Genomic DNA, 18,606 nt, shown 5'->3' on the forward strand with positions numbered 1-18,606 from the left:
GCAGTTGAGTTTCTCTCTCTGTCTGGGTGGTTTATCCAAAAGCTTGCTGGGTTTCTAACATGGGGATTGCCAGTTCAATCCTCACATGGGATAAGCCAACCACTATGTTACAAGCATAGGTTCCAGGACTGTTGAGATGTTGTAGCATGAAGTGCAGGGCCAAGTTGACCACTTTGTCAAAAGACTGGTTAGCTCTGTTAGCAAATTACAGGGGGACCTGTAATGGTGTTCAGGTGGGCTAAGACCAGGCATTCAATGACCTTCATGACTACAGAGGTCAGGGCTACTGGCCTGTAGTCATTTAGTCCAGTAATGTTCATTTTTTGGTGGGCTAGATTGATGGTAGATATTTTGAAGCCTGTTGGAACAGACCAAAGTTCTAGTGATCTGTTGAAGATGTTGGTGAAAATTGGCACAGGTTGGTCACAGCAGTGCTTTAGTGTGGATGGAGAGACTCAGTCTGGCCCTGGAGCTTTTCCCACCTTCTGTCTAATGAAAAGCCTGTTAACATCCTGATATTTATGGTGAGATGAGCGGGGGGGATAGCGGGGAGAGAGCCAGGGTGGGGGACTGGCAGAGAAAGTCTGAAGAATGTCTTTTGTGCATTCAAATCTGCTGCAGAACTCATTCAGGTCGTTGGTGAGTTAACAGCCTTTCAGGAGATATATATGCCCTTCGGGCACAGTGGCATTCATCTGGGTGTGTACCTTGACCTCTTATGCTACCACCTATGTATGTCAGACAAAAGGAATAAACGTGTGAAAGTAGAAAACTATCAAGCATTCCAGTTTTAAGATGTAGTTAACAAACACAAACAGCCATGTAAAGAAATGTAAATGTCTCCTGGTTTGATGACAGCTTTCTAGAAGCTTGAAACAGGAGTGTGCAGTTCAGGTCGTGCATACAAGCCAGTCAGCACAAAGTGTCAGTCGGCATACCTTGAGCATGGTCTATGGATCATTGTCCTGACATAAAAGTATACGGAAATCTCATGCCTCAGGTCATAAACCAGGCCAATAAGATCATAAGAGAGTAAGATAAGTCTGAACTCGGACTGACATGTTTTATCAAAATGCAGAGAAAAAGGTGAATCAGATGTATAGCGATACCACTCATTAATTTACTTAGCATTTCATATCCTGCCATAAGGCCAAAAATAAAAAGATATGAGGTTCATTGTGTTGGGAAACCAAATGTCAAACTAGGTGTCATTTACAGTGGTGCTTGAAAGTTTGTGAACCCTTTAGAATATCTATATTTCTGCATGAATTTGACCTAAAACTTAAAAATGAACCAATTTTACATATCTGCCAGTGGCAAAATATGTGAACCTTTGCTTTCAGTATCTGATGTGACCCCCTTGTGCAGCAGTAACTGAACATTTCCAGTAACTGTTAATTAGTCCAGCACATCGGCTTGGTGGAATTTTAGCCCCTCTGTACAACAGCTTCAACTCTGTTATGTTGGTGGGTTTCCTCCCATGAGCTGCTGCTTCAGGTCTTGCTGCATGGCCCATGTTCTCTTAAGTTTCAGCTCATGGACAGATGTCCTGACATTTTCCTTTAGAATTTGCTGGTATAATTCAGAGTTCATTGTTCCATCAATGATGGCAAGCCGTCCTGCCTAGATAGAGCAAAACAGGCCCAAAATATAATACTACCACCACCATGTTTCACGTGTGTGATAAGGTTTTATGCTGAAATGCAGTGTTTTCCTTTCTCCAAACATAATGCTTCTCATTTAAACCAAAAAGATCTAATTTGGTCTCATCGATCCACAAAACATTGTCCCAATAGCCTTCTGGATTGTCCATGTGATCTTTAGCAAACCGCAGACAGGAAGCAATGTTCTTTTTGGAGAGCAGCAGTTTTCTCCTTGCAATCCTGCCATGCAACCATTGTTGTTTAGTGTTCTCCTGATGGTGGACTCATGAACATTAACATTAGCCACTGTGAGACAGGCCTTTAGTTGCTTAGAAGTTACCCTGGATTCCTTTGTGACCTCGCACACTATTACACGCCTTCCTCTTGGTGTGATCTTTGTTAGTCGAACACTCCTGGGAAGTGTAACAATGGTCTCGAATTTTTTTTTTATAAGGTTTTGTAACCTTTTCCAGCCTGATGAGCATCAACAGCTCATCGTCTGAAATCCTTGGAAATCTCCTTTGTTCATGACATGATACACTTCTACAAACATGTGTTGTGAAGATCAGACTGTGATAGATACCTGACTGTAATTTCACCTTCAAATTATCTGCTATTCCTAAAGGTTCATATACTTCTGCTCCTCACATATATGTAGTACTGGATAGTTATCCTCAATAAATAAATGACCAAATCGAATATTTTTGTCTCATTTTTTTAATTTGGTTGTCTTTATCTACTTTTAAGACTTGAGTGAAAATCTGATGAAGTTTAACATCAAATTTATGCAGAAATATAGAAAATTCTAAAGACTTCACAAAGTTTCAAGCACCTCTGTATTTTGAACTGAATGTCACAAGACTGTCATGTTCTTTTTGACAAATTGTTCTTTGTAATGCCGGTTGGTGAGAGTCAGGTCATAATTTCTTTGCACATCTTCTGCAGGTTTCAAAATGTCTTTGAACTCTTCTGAGTTCACAACCTGTCAATGAGTTCAGTGATAGCACTGTAGGAAAAGCACAGCTCCAGACTTTGAGCTTCACAGGTGCCTTAATGCAGTCTTTCTGGAGTTCTTCCCCAGGCGTCCTTCAGTCCACCCTCAGTCTGATGTTGAGCTAAAACAATTACTCTCTCAAACAAATATCATTTTGTTCAACATTTTATGAAGCAACCTAAAGAACTTAGTTTACTGACATAAACTTTATTTTATGTAAAAAAAAAACGCACCACAGAGGATACTGACTCTGATTCTGATGTTTCTACATGAAAGTTTGCAGTTTGTGTTTTTTAAACTGTGAAAAATTAAAGATACTAAATCTATTTGGCCAACACCCTGATTTGCCTGTTGAATCTGGACTGGATCCACCTTGAACTCTTTCTTCCTCCCCTTTATTGCATACCTTGTTTTCTGCCTTCTTTAAGAAATGAACGATAAGATTATTTCAATTGAATCTCAAGGACAGTTTTAAGTCCACCTGCCACGTTTGAGTCAATCAAACTAGTGTCTCTTAAGGCCAGCCAGCTTGTTTACTGTCAGATAGTGGTAATGATGTAGGCATGCCAGTGTGTAGTGCTTCGTTTTGAATTGAAAGACTAGATTATATTCTCCTTAATTATGCACTTTAATTATGTTCATCATTATTCCATCTAAAATGATCAGGTCTTTTCCAAACATTAAGGCTTTAGACTATAAGAAGCTCTAAAGAAAAAGAGGAAGTGTGTTGTGTAAGAGGGGTGATGACAAAATGAGGGGCTGCTCGGAATCAACTCAGAAGAATCATTCAGCGCCTAAACTGCTCAGTCAAGTATTGCACCTATCTGTTTGTTCATGATAGTGATGTGTTGATATCCTTTTTATATGGCGGCAATCAGAGTTTAAAAAATAAAACACAGGGAATAAATTGATTACTGAAGTGTCACAACCACAGAAATCACCTGCACTGTATGAATGAATTCAGAAATAAGCACAGTACTGTGCAAAGGTCAGACACCACCCTTCACGTAATTTCATTTCATTTGACCAAGTTATTCATTTGTCAGTGTCAAGAAACAAGCAGAAAAGAACATTACTCAGAATCCTCAGCAGCTAACTCTAATCATAGCTGTCTGAGTGTCAGTGAGTCACTCTTTCCCTTTATTCCAGCTTCCATTCTTTTCAGGAGACTCACTTTCAGCTCCTCAAAGAATCTGCAGACACACCTCCAAAGTTCAGTCTTAGAAGCTGGTTGATCATTTTCTGAAGTAATCAAACACATTCAGTGGTGTTGAGGTCTGGACTCTGGGGTGGTCAGCCCATCGTTCAGCTTTTTTGTTTGATGTGTCCGTCTCCTTTTCTCAGTGAGGTTCTTCTTGATCAGCTACACATCCTTTCAGACCCACAGCGCTGAGTCGTCTTCTCACAGTGGAAGGATGGACAGAAACACCTGTGGATGTTTTCAGATCTGAAGCAGCTTGATTTTCTCCTCTCTCTCAGAGATGAAAGCTTTAAGTGCTGTTTATCTGATGGGGGCAGTTTTGGGGTCGACCAGGTCTTCCAGGTGGTTGTGAGGTATCACATTTTCTCTGTAGCCCTTAATCAGTTTTTGAACTCCAGTTTTGGAAACTTGTGTTTTTTTCACTCTGAATTTCTCCTTTTTCATATAATAATGAAATAGAATATGTGGCTCTAACATCCAAAATAACAATTTATGAATGTGCTATTTAATAATGTAATTATGAACAGCAAAATACAATAACATAAGATAATCTAAGATGTTGATGGATAAATAGTTGGCAAATAGGGTCAAATGAAATCTTAGAGTAATGTATGTTCTAGAACTGTTGTGTGGTGATTCAGCTGTACAGGGTCAAACTGACCCGCACACATCGATGATGTAACATGGCATTTGGCAGACGCTCTTAACCAGAGTGACTTATAGTTTGATCACTTTACACAGGTAGGCCAACGTGGCCTTAGGAGTCTCGCCAATGGACTCCTCTTATCCAATTCCTCTAGTCCAACATATACTGGCTGTATCCTTGTTTGTCCCTACTATTTTGTTTGCAAAGTTGCCAGATTTTCAAACATAATAGTAGGGCAGAGCATCTGCTAAATGCCATAAATGTAAATGTAAATGAATAAGTTACTGGGGCATTGCCAGGTGCCCTACTGTCACGGTAAACATAGAGGAAATGGCTACTGTACATCATAAACATTATGAATACACTGATAAGGAAAAGATTCTTAACGATTCACCAGTCAACCTCCAATACAAGCCAAAGAGTGTAAGACTGAAGGAGTGTAGAACAGCCTAAAGACATCCTCCAGTAATACAGTGAAATCATGACTGCAGTAAAAAAAACAAAAGCAGCTTCAGTAGAAGTACAAAAGTAGCAGCTCAAAAAACAACTTAAATACTCAATAATTTACACTATGCAGTGAAACTTTTCAGAACATTCAGTATCTACCAGCACAGGAACTATGAAGCTGGAACGGCCTTATGTATATGATCAGTTCCACCATAAACGGTGCAGCTGTTCCATTGTGGGGATTCAGGCAAATAAGAAGCCACGCTGCAAAAAATGGTATCTTGGTAAGTGAAACGATCTTACATGTAGTCAATATATCATTTTTCTGCTGCATAACCCAACTGCACTTGAGCTGTAGGCCACAAACTGACAGGCAGCATTCTCCTTCAGGATTTTCTGATAAAGAGCAGAATTCATGGTTCCATCAATTAAGACAAGACGTCCAGGTCCTGCAGAAGCAAAGCAGCCCCAGGCCATCACACTACCACCACCATGTTTCACTGTTGGTATGATGTTCTTATGGTGGAATGCAGTATTAGCTTTATGCCAGATGTAACAGGACACATGTCTTCCAAAAAGTTCCACCTTTGACTCATCGGTCCACATAATATTGTCCCAAAAGTCTTGGGGGTCATTTAGATATTTTTTGGTAAACGTGAGATGAGCCTTAGTGTTCCTTTTGCTCAGCAGTGGCATTACTTTTTCACATAGGGCCAGCTAGAGCTAAGCAGCATTTTTCCTTCAATAAATGAAATCATGATTTAAAACATCACTTTGTGTTTCCTAGGGTAATCTTTGTGTAATAGTAGAAGAAGTCTGATCTGTATCATTCAGCTGTTACAAATTTGCAAAAATAGAAGAAATTTAGAAGGTGGCAAATACTTGATCACAGCCCTGCATATTGGCAGATAACTTTGATTATTTTAAGAAATATTCATGAAACCAGCAACAGTATCTACCAATATAGTGAAATCATTTGACTTAGTACATTTACACAAGTTAAAATGTGTGGAAGTAATTTTTTAAATTTGTTTAATAACCTTATAAAAGCTTACAAATATCTCATTATAACAAATAGTAAATACACTGGATAGATTAAAAGCTCATCTTTGTGCTTCTTTTCTCCTCTTTTTGTATCCTTTTCAGTTAAAATAAATTATTAAGCCCCAAAGTGAGAGGAGTGATCAACAGTGAGGCAGAACAGGAGCTGAACCAGCACAACAGAATGAAATTGAACCCAAAAAAGGAATCAGGAATTAGATGTTAATGCCAGAAAGAGAACTGAGGAAACTGATTACTCATTAATGTACTGCAGAAAAGAAGAACTGTTCAAAAGTGCTCAGGAAAGCAGAGGGTGTGTCAAGAGTTCATCTGAAGTCCATGGATAAGATAAACCTGGGCCTCAACGTGTTTCCACATTACAATGGTGTAATTTCTCAGCCTTCATGTCCTAAGAAAGTATGACACATGTTGGCCATCAGTGGAAAAATGACCACAGCTTTATTGTTTTGTGAGAGTTCAACCTCAAATCAACATACATTGTCGCCCCCTTCTGGCTAATGCGATTAATGCAAATTCACCAACAAATTCAGGCTGTTGGTTTCTAATGTTGGGAATTTTAAATGATGAATTTTTATTTCAGCCTGTCATCATATTAGCAACCAGCAATCATAGCAACCAGTCAAAGTGGACCAAGTAAAAGCAGATGTACTCGAGTACTTGCTGCTCGAGTACAAGTACAAAAATACATGCTTGTGAACAAACGTAAGTAAAAGTACGTTGACTTATAATTTTAATTTGATGACCAAGTTCTATTAAGGAGACCAAAGTGGCTGCAGATGTGAACAAATTTAGCATTTATTCATCAAAATGATATTATAAAATAACTCATAATACTGTTAATTTTAATACTTATCTACAAGCAAGTACTACTTTTACTTCAGTGCAAATATAGATAGGAACAATGAAGTATATAGATAAAAAAAAAATAAAATCAAAACAATTTCTCCTCAATAAAGTTTCTTACATGAGAAAAAAATCTTGATCTGAAAATTGTGATCATAAAATCAGTAAATAATTCATCAGTTTAAAATGTTGTGGTTAAATTTAACTAAAACTAATTTGATTTGGTGTCACAACAACAACAACAATAATAATAATAATAATATTAATCTAAAATTAGCTAAAACTAGCAGATGAATGTTGTTTTAAGATTTTCTTAAAACCTCAGTTGGTACAAAATGTCTTCCAGTGAGAATGTCTGAACAGCTTCAACACTATTTATTTGCGCCTAAATAAAAAAAAGGTTTTTAAAATGGTCTTAAATCATTAATACTGTGGTGCTTAAAATAAGATCCACTCTAGACTAGACTAGAACTGTCTGTATGAGTTTTATCTGCTTGAAAAGTAACTATCTGAAATATTTTCAATTGTATTAATTCACTATTAAAAAGCGAGATTTCTTTCTAATTATTTTTTTTTTTTTAATAAACCTGTCTTAAAATTTCTTTTTATTTTATTTCCACAGTGAAGAGCTCCAAAATGTCTCAGTTCTCTAAAAAAACGTCTCTGGTAGGTTCTAAAAGGTGGTTGAGTTCATACATACAAATTTAGTGAATTCAGAACAGATCTGTTCATTTTCAGGACTTTCTGGCTGATTAAGATATCAGTTTTTGCACTGTATATTTTTAACTGAAGTAATATTTTATCAAGTAAATCTATATTTACTCACGCGCAAAAGTAAAACTGTGTTTATCTTACTAGATAAGTAGAGATATTGTTAAATGGACTGTACAGCATAATATAATCCAGAGGCCATATTACCTGTTTAGTCTCCATGATGATTTCAGTCTGGACTGAATTTCGGACAGTATCTATTACAGAATAACAGTTCCTAACTTCATAATCTCATCATGAACTCCAGATAAGAAAACAGCATCACACAAACATCCTAACTAGACTAAACCTCCTAAATCCTGTCCTAACTTTAGGATGAACCCCAACAGGGTCCTCACTTCTGTTTAAGGTCCGTTTCTGTGGTTTTTAGGCAGCTGAGTCAGCAGCATAGTTCACTACCAGCATAATGAGCTCCATTTATCTCTACTGTAAAACGCTGCTTTCACTGTGAGATGATTTTCTTTTCTAACTCTGCGTTTTAAAGATCTCAGACGCTGCAGACTCGATCTCCACCGCCCCTCTGATCACCTTCGTGTGTTAATGTTGATGATGAAATATTACAGTGATGGTGGTGAATAATGAGGAGACGGAGCTGAACGTGTGTCTGTTTATTAGGAGGAGTAACGTTAGTGTGCTCGGCTAAAGCGTTTGGGAAATGGAGACTGAAACTGGGGAGCAGTGACACTCTGATAAACAGCAGGGGGCGCTCTCACAGTATTCACTACTTACAGTTTATAACACTTTTGTTTAGTTTGACCTTTTTACATCAGTAACAGCAGCTGTAACTCACATTTTTAATGATATTTTGATGACATGTTTGTGTTTCAGCTGTATGGTTGGTTGCTTGGTAACAGACATGACAGCCCTGTCTAAAGGGAATTGGCTTAATGGTTTCCAAAAAGGACCCTTAGTTTCCTGTAGGACACCTTTAGATCTCATTAGGAAATCATCAAATGTCATAAGGATCCTTTACATTGTGACATCAACCCATTGAAAAAAGTGTAAACACATTACAAAACCACCAGGAACCAACAGAAGACTTAATGATTCTACAGGTGTTTTTCAGCAGGGAGTTCATAATTGACTCTGATCGAGTAGTTTACGATTTCCTAATTGTAAAATTGAGATCAGATTTGCTTCTGTAATATGAATTTGTGAAAAATCTTATCTTTACCTGTCAGATCTGAACTCAGGACTAAAGACAGGAAGTTTTTGTAAGACGGCCTCTGGACTGCAGCCACGGGGCGTTCCAGCTTTGGACGATTGGCACAAACATAGGAAACTCTGAGGAAATAAGAGACTCAGGCGGGTGGTGGATTTGTATTAAGGAAAGAAGAAAATACTTTCAGTTTCCAAACAGGGTGTGCGCACCGTCCTGGAATTATATTCAAGCAAACTTCTTAAGATTTTTAATGCTACTTCAAATGCAATTAAAGACCAAATTTGCAGTGAAGAAACACAGAATATAAAATCCCTCTTCAGAGCAGCTCAGCAGAGTGTGCAGAGTGCAAGATCAACAGCAGCCAATGTTAGTGTAACGCATGCCTCTGTGTCGCCATACCAACTCACTATTGTTCAATGTGTGGTGTGGTGTTCAATGCCTAATGTTCTATGCATATTCAATGCATAATATATATATTGTTGCTGTTGGGATATTTTATATTATATTTTATATCTCCAAAAAAGTAACTTCACAGGAGAAGGAAAAATTAAGGGAAGTAAATGAAGAATTTTTTTTCCAAGTAATTTTGGACCATTTTTGTCGGTCTGTTCATCTTGAAAGTTTGACACAGCATAAAGGGCAACTGCTTTTTTCAAATTCTGTCCAAAAATGAAAAACAACAAAAATGGAGATACAAGGTTTATATATCATATAATTTGTATCTTAAAATCCGTATAAAGACCGCATAAATCCAAATTTACAACAATTGCTTTAGTTTACTGCTTTACTTGCAAACTTTACTGCTTTAATTTGTTAAAATACAATGAATTTCTCATTTTATGATGACATGCAATTATCTTACTGGTAAAGTACATAACCATTGCAATTTTACTTTTAATATACTTTTAAAATGTATTTATGTGAAAATATACTGTATCATTCTCCAGCCAAAAAATAATAATAAATGGTAAATCATTTTAATCTTACATCAAGCCTTAAGCTATAATGTTCACAAAGATATTTTGGTGTTTGGACATCAGACAGAAACACATGATTTTCACACTGCGTGAAAACTGCTTTCCATTGATGAAATTTTAACAGAGTGTGCTCAGGCTTCAGCTGATAAGAGACCGTGTGAGGTGGGGCTTCAGCAATTTGTGAAGAAACTAACTGCTGTTCTCAGCTCACATCCAGACCTATTACAATCCAGCTAGGCAGATTCATTAGAACAGCGACCAGTTTGATGAAGACCACCATGTCCTTTTCAGGTTCTTTTCATAAAAAGACCAGAAATTTTCAATGATACAATGATCTGCTCACACTGATCTCCACCCACAAACACATCCACAACCAAGCAGCAACACGTATCAGTGCGTGTTTTTAAAGGATATTAAAATTACTTGTGAATGAGTGTTACAATTTTTGTATGGTCATTTTCTTGAAGCAAACTAAATAACTGCCAAGAAAAAAAAAAGTTATTTGTTGCTCTCTTTCGCTGATTGGGAATCGTTGCACGCAGTAGAAATGTACCAGATGTGGAAGTCATAAAAGTCGTCACAGTCAGATTACCAAGACTATGTTACATGTGGTAAGAAGTGTCCCTGTCTCTCGGCATTAGAGCCTTCTGATTCAGAGCCGAGGTACATCCCAAATGCCTTCAACTCCACGGCACTGTCCTGAGTCGTTTCACTGCCTGTGCTTTCAGAAGGACCAAGCAGGTTCTCCCTTGGAGCCAAGCATCGCCCTCGTATTTTTCTCCAGATCCTCTTGTTCAGAAGAACGTATGCTATGGGATTCAGGTAAACGTGCATGAACGCAATGCACTCTGTCCCCACGACGGCCAGGTCCAGGTGCAGGCTTGTGGTGCACTCAGATATGACATGCAGCTCTTGCAAAGCATGCAAGAAAATGACCAGACTGTAGGGGAACCAGAGGACAAAAAACAAGACGGTAAATCCCGTCACTAGTGTCAAGGTCCTGGACCTTTTCAGAAGTGTCGTTCTGGCCACAGTGCGGACAATCAAAACGGTGGAGAAGACCAGAACCAGGAGAGGAATGCAGAATCCCAGGACAATCATCTGAAACCTCATGTAAATTCTCCAGCCGTGTTTATGCAAGAAGTGGTTAGTGCAGATCTTCTGGCCCTGGAATTCGTGAGCCTCCACGAAGTACAGATGTGGAGCTGTAGCCAAAAGAGAAAGCAGCCAAAGGAATGCGCACAGTGCTCTCTTCCTCCTGGCACTGCTCAGCAGCATGCATGCCATGTCCACATACTTCTGCAGGATCATACATCCAACAAACAGGTTACTGCAGTACAATCCAACCATGTAGAACAAAGTCACAATCTTGCATGCATGGGGCCCAAAGACCCACTCGCTGTCTGCGTAAACTGCCCAGAAGGGAAGAGTTAAAGTAAACATGAGATCGGCACTGACCATGTTGAGTGGAAGCGCTCTCCTCAGAGATTTAAACCTGATGAATGTAATGATTAAGCTTATGTTAGTAATGATGCTAAGCACGCAAGTAAGCGAGTAGAACACCGGCAGGAAACTCTGGCTGAATTCTCTTGCCTGATGCTTCTTGCAAGGTCCGTAGTCTACCGATGCTTCTAAGTTGTAATATTCCTCGTAGTTGTTGTCGTAAGACTCATTGACCGATAGAGGATGGAAGACGTCCATGGCTTCCTCAGATGTGGAAGAAACAAAACTACTGTTCTGAATGGAAACAAAATCCACATCTAAACATTCTGCCTGCACACCGACTACAAGTGCAGAAGTCAGACTGCAGGAAGGGGGGTGGACATAGAAATCCCCTGGCTGCAGCTTTAATCCTTAACCCTTTCAAGGAAAAACTGCTCAAAGCTCATTTCTATCACAACAGAACTTTGCATGTTTCATATGAAAGTAATTTAGTTTCACTTAAGGCTGTTTGGGCATTGATGTTCAGTGGAACAGATGTTCAGCAGCATGTGAAATCCCATGGAAACAATCTCCCCAAAAACATAAGGGAGTCTGTAGACAGGTAAAGCAGTGGGCTGTTAATGGTTTATTGCACCCTGAGCTGTAATGTGGTAGGTTCAATGATGGAGACAACAGTGTCAACTGTTATTGCTTGATCTTCCAAAGTGATTACTTTCTCTTTCTTTGTTGATGCTACTTCATGCAACAGTTATTTGCGACACAGTCTGATTGCTTGAGAAGTGCTCTTGTGCTGTAATATATCCTTTTATAATAACTATCATTTCACTAAGCATTGGTTGCTAAATAACGACTCTATAACATCTCTTTACCCTTTAAAAAAAAAAAACAAAATGGGCACATTTGACAATTACAGCAAATTCTGAATCTGTCCTTGATCTCAAATGAGCTTTTCGGTCAGCAGTTGTGACAGAACAACTAAACAAACTAGAATCAACCAGAAAACAACAGAACACAGTTCAGCAAACGTGAAGTCACTCGAAGCTCTTTACAGACTGACTGGAACTAAACCACACTCAGCTTCATCTGGAGATCACTGAAAAAGCTGAGCTCAACCTGTACTCTGTAACGGAAGGGTGTAAAACTGTTTTGGCATAAGGAACCGCCAAAATGAAAGCACCTTTGATGTAATATTCAGAACTATTCTGTCAGTGAGAATAATAATTCGATAATTGCAGAAAATCAGATTTTGTCAGTAATCTGATCAATGCATTTACATGCACTTGAGTAATCAGATAATGGGAAACTCTCTAGGTTCTACATGAGTCAGACAGTAACCAGCCAATAAACTCATAGAAGAAGACGTGACGGAAACGTAACATAAAACTCAAACTTCATGTTGTGGCTTTTTTTTAAAAACATTGCACCACTTTACCTGAAAATATGAACATACATCATCTAGAAGATGAAGAATATTTAAGTCCTTTATTTCGTCAAGCAAGTATTTGGTTTCAACGTCGCTCCAAAAGCATTTCGCTGCGTCTCGCGGCGACGCTGCTCGCTTATTTCCGGTACTGCCATCTGTTTTCGCACATGCTCAGACTGAGAGATCCAAAAGAGTTTAGAGTAAGAGTTTACAACATTGAGGAATCTGATTACTGAGCTAAAATCCAGCCTCTTTATCAGATTTCTTAATCAGATTTCTAGACCTTACTCCGATCTAAGAAATCAGTGTCCTGTTTACATGACCATTTGAATAATCAGATAACTGCAGAAATCCGATTATGATTGGATTATTGGGGGCATGTAAACGCACTCAGTGCTCTACCTAATAAGCAACATAAGTGGCTACTTAAGGCCCCGTGACCAACAAGAAGCCCTCTAACAACTGCTGAGTTATTACTGTACCATTATGTTGTCTAAGACTCTTGAGTGAGAAGAAAAAGCTGACGGCTTAATCATGTCTGAAACAAAAAGAACATATGCATCTGGAGCCGAAAAACAGGAAACAGGAAAAATGTAAACGGCCATTTGTTCAGCATCTTGATAGTGCAGGACGAGAGCGGATGTGGCAATGCTGCAGTGTGAGGAAGCTGTATAGCCTTGTGTTTTTTTTACTTTCATGTTTTAAATGATGTCTTTGTTTAAGTGAAGAATGAAGTTAAGTCATAATTTACCTTTGGGTTTGCACGTCTTACTTCCACTGGTTCCACTGGCGAGTTACTTTGGTGTTTTATGGAAAGCTGTTGGGTGGGCACTTTAATGCTGCTTGCATTCACATAGGATTTCAGCTTAAGAGAAAAGTCACAAAGCAAACCAAAACAAGAAAATACTTAACACGTCCACAAATTTGCTCCCTTTGGTGTAACTCGTTTACTGACCTGTAGTCTGAAACTTTTGACATTAGGTTTCATTATTTGAACAATCACAATCATCAGGATTTTACACCTGCTTTGTTTTTGTGGACCAGTCTAACTTTTTCCTTAGTTTGACAGGTATGAACACTCCTGCACTTGGGTGCACACTAAGCAAATGAACCGTGGTCTGTCAAAAATCATGGGTCTCCATTGAAGAATATGCTTTTTTTGTGATGGTCCACACCAGTGTGTGAAATGCCCCCTAGCATTCAGGGGATCACATGCTTGCTGTCTACTTCAGCGTTGGCTGCAGGTTCCTCACCATACCAGCACTGATGCTTCAATGGCAACAAAATGTCTGGTTTAACAGTTCCTCTTCTGTAGAGTCTCCGTTCTAGTGTGGTTCTGCACTCTTCCTCACATTAACTGAGATCTTCCTCGTCTCCTCTTCTGTCTTCAGTGCGAGAAATGAGGAACAGTCACTCTTCACTCCAAACTGTTAGGAAATTGGGCAACTTTTCAGATGTCCCAATATGCTATGGCATGTTGTAAGGTTTTTCAGGCGAATCCGGGCAGAGTTACAGTTTCTAGACTATGAAGGACCAACTGGGTGAACCAGTCTGATACAGAAGCTGATTGTGCGGGGAAGCAGATAAACAATGAGCTTCACTGAATTTGTGTTTGAGCAACATAACGTCATAATTTTAAAGTTTATTTTCAGGGACCCTCCAGAATTTTGATTGAGACATTCTGGAGGTTCAAGAGGTGTATTCGTCTTGGGGTCCTGTATTTTGCATCTTGGTCCACATCAAACCAGTGAATTCAACCTCAGGACACACCTTTTTCAGTGCATGTCAGCACTGCACTGTCTGTATCATCAGCCTGTTTATCATTTGACTCTTGACAGAAGCTGGGATTGTTCTTGCAGCATGAGCTGCTGCTTAAAACGACAGACCAGCAATAAAGTCACATAGACTACAGAACTTAGGACTTAATATTCTCACTATATTGGCAGATAATTTTGTTTCAAGCATATTTCTTACAGTAAGCAAAATTATCTGCCAACATAGTTATGATTTTACTTTCTAAAATTACTCAACATGAGGAATATTAGAGATATCAACTAGATTTAAGATACTTTTACTTGCCAAGATATCATTGTTTAAGGGTAAATACAATGGTTTCTCTTAAACTCTTATCTATTGCTGTTCATAAATGATGACCTAGGTTGGCAGCAAAACCGACAAGTCTTTCTAGAAATAATGTGATACACAGCACCACCAGCAATAAAACAGGAAATCAAAAAAAAATACTTGCTGCACGACATGGGAACATTCAGGACAAAAAGGAAGTAGATTAGTCCACACAGTCAAAGGTCATCTGACAGGCATTTGTTTAAATGTCATTGGGCATTAAAGAAAATAACTTAGTCATCTACAGTTTGCACAAAACTAACACTGTATTTAATAACTGATGGGCACTATAAATTGCTGTGTATCTTTTATATTAAGGGTTTCTGACAGAGAATGCCCCCAGCCTTGGACTGACTTCCACTGACATTCCTGCATCTCCAGTGAAAACAACACCGTGGTCAAGTTTTAACAAGCAGGAAGAAGAAAAGTGAAACAATGTTGTGGAAGGGTGTAGCTGTGAAACCCAAAGCCAGTGTAAGCAGCACTTTGCTGCTCATTTGCACTAGATTTAATTCTCAATCTCTTTTAAAGCAATCACTGATCTGACATTTAACACTCGTAAACACATCATCACCAAGCTGTCACACAATGAACATCTCATGATGGGTTGAGGAAAAGAGCTTTACCAAGACAACAAGACAGTCAGCAGCACAGTATCGGTACTGGTTACCAAAGTATCACTCAACTTTTAAATGTCTCTATAAGCACCACTGGGGCCAATACCTGTAAATGGAAGGAACATCAGTCAACCATCAACCAGCCACACACAGGAGCTCCTTGCAAGATTTACGATCGGGCAGTCAGAACGTTAGTCACAAGAACAGCCCAAGAGCCAAGGACCACTTGAAAAAAAAAATCCAGAAAGGCCTGGAAACAGCAAGTACAGTTTTCACTGAGAAAACAATAGGCAGTGCACTCCATCACCACGGTCTCCATTCGCCATCGCAAAACCCCATTACTGAATCTCATTTGAAGTTTGCTGCAGAACATTTGGAGAAGACTTTAGATGACTTGGACAATGTCAAGTCAAGTCAAATTTATTTGTATAGCGCTTTTTACAACTGATGTTGTCACAAAGCAGCTTCACAGAAATCCATTAAGGACAAAGTTTTAACATGAAATGTAAATCCTCCAGGTGAGCGAGCCAGGAAAAACTCCCTCAGAGCTGAGGAAGAAACCTTGGGAGGAACCAAGGCTCACAAGGGGGGACCCATCCTCCTCTGGTCAAACTACCTACAAAATTATTATACTACTAATATTAATAGTAGTAGTAGTAGTAGTAATAGTTGGGAGTCCACTTCAGTGTCAGGTGGGCAGCTAGTTCAAGGCAGGTGGCGGTGACTGGGGTGTGGGCAACTGGTCTGAAGCGGGTAGCAGGAGAGCTTGACAGACAATCGTCCATCAGTGTCCGGCCGGACAGGTGGGCAGTCGTTTACTCGGAAGAAAGGTAGGGAGATGGTGTTAGTTTAGTTATGTATGGGTGTCTGTATAATAATAAGTAAATCATTTCCAGAGTGTGGCTAATGACTCCGGCAGATCTGACTATAACAGCTTAACTAAAAGGAGAGAACCAAAAGGACACACAGACACGGGAGCACCCTGAAACAATCTGGCATCCTTCCGCTCCACCGTCCACAAACCTGAGCGATCGCGTGTGAGCGGCGGGACGACAGCACCAGCGTCTCAGTTTACTATAATTCCCTGCGTCCATGGACCCCTGGATCTGCTGCCTTTATCCAAGGGGAAACATTAACTACCAAAAGCTAAACTAAACAAGTGAGTTTTCAGCCTAGATTTGAATATTGCGACTGAGTCTGAGTCCCAAACATTTTCTGGAAGATCATTCCAGAGTTTGGGGGCTTTATAAGAAAAGGCTCTTCCCACAGATGAAGCCTTCTGAATTCTGGGAACTATTAAAAAGCCAGCACTCTGTGATCTGAGTAATCGTGGTGGCTCGTAATGGGAAATAAGGTCTTGCAGGTACTCAGGAGCCCATGTAGGGCTTTATACGTCAACAAAAGAATTTTGTAATCAATACAGAATTTAATAGGCAGCCAATGAAGTGATGATAAAACTGGACTGATATGATCAAATGTTCTAGTTTTAGTGAGAACCCTGGCTGCAGCATTTTGAACTAGTTGAAGTTTACTTAAATTCCTGCTGGTGCATCCTGATAGTAGTGCGTTACAATAGTCTAGCCTTGAGGTAATAAAGGCATGTACTAATGTTTCTGCATCGTGCAGCGATAAGGCATTTCTTATTCTGGCGATGTTGTGAAGATGTAAAAAGCTGTCCTAGTGATGCTGCCTATGTGTTGATCAAATGATAAATCTGGATCAATTATGACACCAAGATTTTTTGCTGCTGAACCAGGTATAACTGGGAAGTCAGCAAGATTTAAAGTTAAATCTGATAATTTATTTCTTGCCACTTTTGGACCCAGAAGGAGAACCTCTGTTTTGTTACTGTTTAGAGAGGAAGTTACGTAACATCCAGCCTTTCACATCTTTTACACAGTCCTCTATTTTCTTTAACCTGTATTTGTCATCAGGCTTGGCTGATATGTACAGTTGCGTATCGTCTGCGTAACAGTGAAAGTTAATGCCATGGCTACTTATAACTGTGCCTAACGGTAACATGTATAATGTAAATAATAATGGTCCTAAAATAGAGCCTTGCGGAATTCCAGATCTTACTTGTGAATAATTGGAAGATAAGTCATTTACCTTTACGAACTGATAACGTTCCGTTAAGTAAGATTTGAACCACGATAGGGCGGTCCCTGTGATTCCAACCATGTTTTCTAACCTTTCTAGGAGAATATTGTGGTCTATCGTATCGAAAGCTGCGCTGAGGTCAAGTAGCACCAACAGGGATACGTAGCCTTGATCAGAGGCAAGAAGGAGGTCATTTGTTATCTTAACTAGAGCTGTCTCAGTGCTGTGATGTGGCCTGAATCCAGATTGGAATTTTTCATATATGTGGTTCTTATGTAGATATGAACTAAGTTGTTGGGCTACGGCTTTTTCTAAGATCTTAGATATAAATGGCAGGTTAGATATAGGCCTGTAATTAGACAATACGCAGCATCAAGGTTTGGTTTCTTGATCAGAGGCTTAATAACTGCTAGTTTAAAAGCTCTGGGTACATGGCCCAGGCTAAGGGACGAGTTTACTATAGTTAAAAGAGGATTAATGATAACTGGTAGTACTTCTTTGAGTAATTTTGAGGGGATTGCATCAAGTATGCAGGTTGTGCAATTTGCAGAGGAGATAATCTTCTCTAGTTCTAGCTGTGGGAGTGGGTAGAAATTTTCAAGCCTTTCTTCTGCAACTACGTTATGTTTTATATCCGCCACGTCAGATGACAGCCAAGTTGGATTTAATACTGTGGGTTGAATTTGTTGTCTAATATTTTCGATTTTATTATTAAAAAAGTCCATAAAAACTTCACTGGTGAGAGTCGCCGGAATTTGTGGTACAATACCTGCCTGATTTTTTGTAATTCTGGAAATCACACTAAACAGTACTCTAGGATTATATTTATTATTCTCGATCAGCGAGGCCAGATATGCTGAGCGAGCCTTAGTGAGAGCATTTCTATACTCTATAATGCCATACGGGCTTCGGCAACAATATTATGCGCTGTGTTTGGAGGAGAAAGGCTCTGCAAATGGACCTAAAATGTCATACCTCCAGTGAAGTTCGGAGGTGGAAGCATCATGGTATTTGGCTGTTTCCCCTCTCATGAGAAGATGAACAGAGCCGTGTACCAGGAAATTTCACTGTTGCCATTCACCAGGATGATGAGGATGAGATGTAGGTGTAAAACATATTGCAAATGAGACTCTCAGTTGGTTCCATGTGAAGA

General features: G+C 39.3%; 1 protein-coding gene across 1 annotated transcript; it reads right to left on the reverse strand.

Annotated features, from left to right (window-relative positions):
- Positions 1–9,463: 9,463 nt before the first annotated feature.
- LOC118826349 (C-C chemokine receptor type 1) lies at positions 9,464–11,561 on the reverse strand. Its single transcript, XM_036597298.1, has 2 exons — positions 11,205–11,561; positions 9,464–11,045 (listed from the first exon to the last, which is right to left on the reverse strand). Exons 1-2 carry the CDS (start codon positions 11,445–11,447, stop codon positions 10,344–10,346), a joined length of 945 nt encoding a protein of 314 aa, XP_036453191.1. The 5' UTR covers positions 11,448–11,561; the 3' UTR covers positions 9,464–10,343.
- Between the last annotated feature and the right edge of the window lie 7,045 nt (positions 11,562–18,606).

Source organism: Colossoma macropomum, unplaced genomic scaffold (genome assembly GCF_904425465.1).
Source record: "Colossoma macropomum unplaced genomic scaffold, Colossoma_macropomum, whole genome shotgun sequence".
Taxonomy (NCBI): domain Eukaryota; kingdom Metazoa; phylum Chordata; class Actinopteri; order Characiformes; family Serrasalmidae; genus Colossoma; species Colossoma macropomum.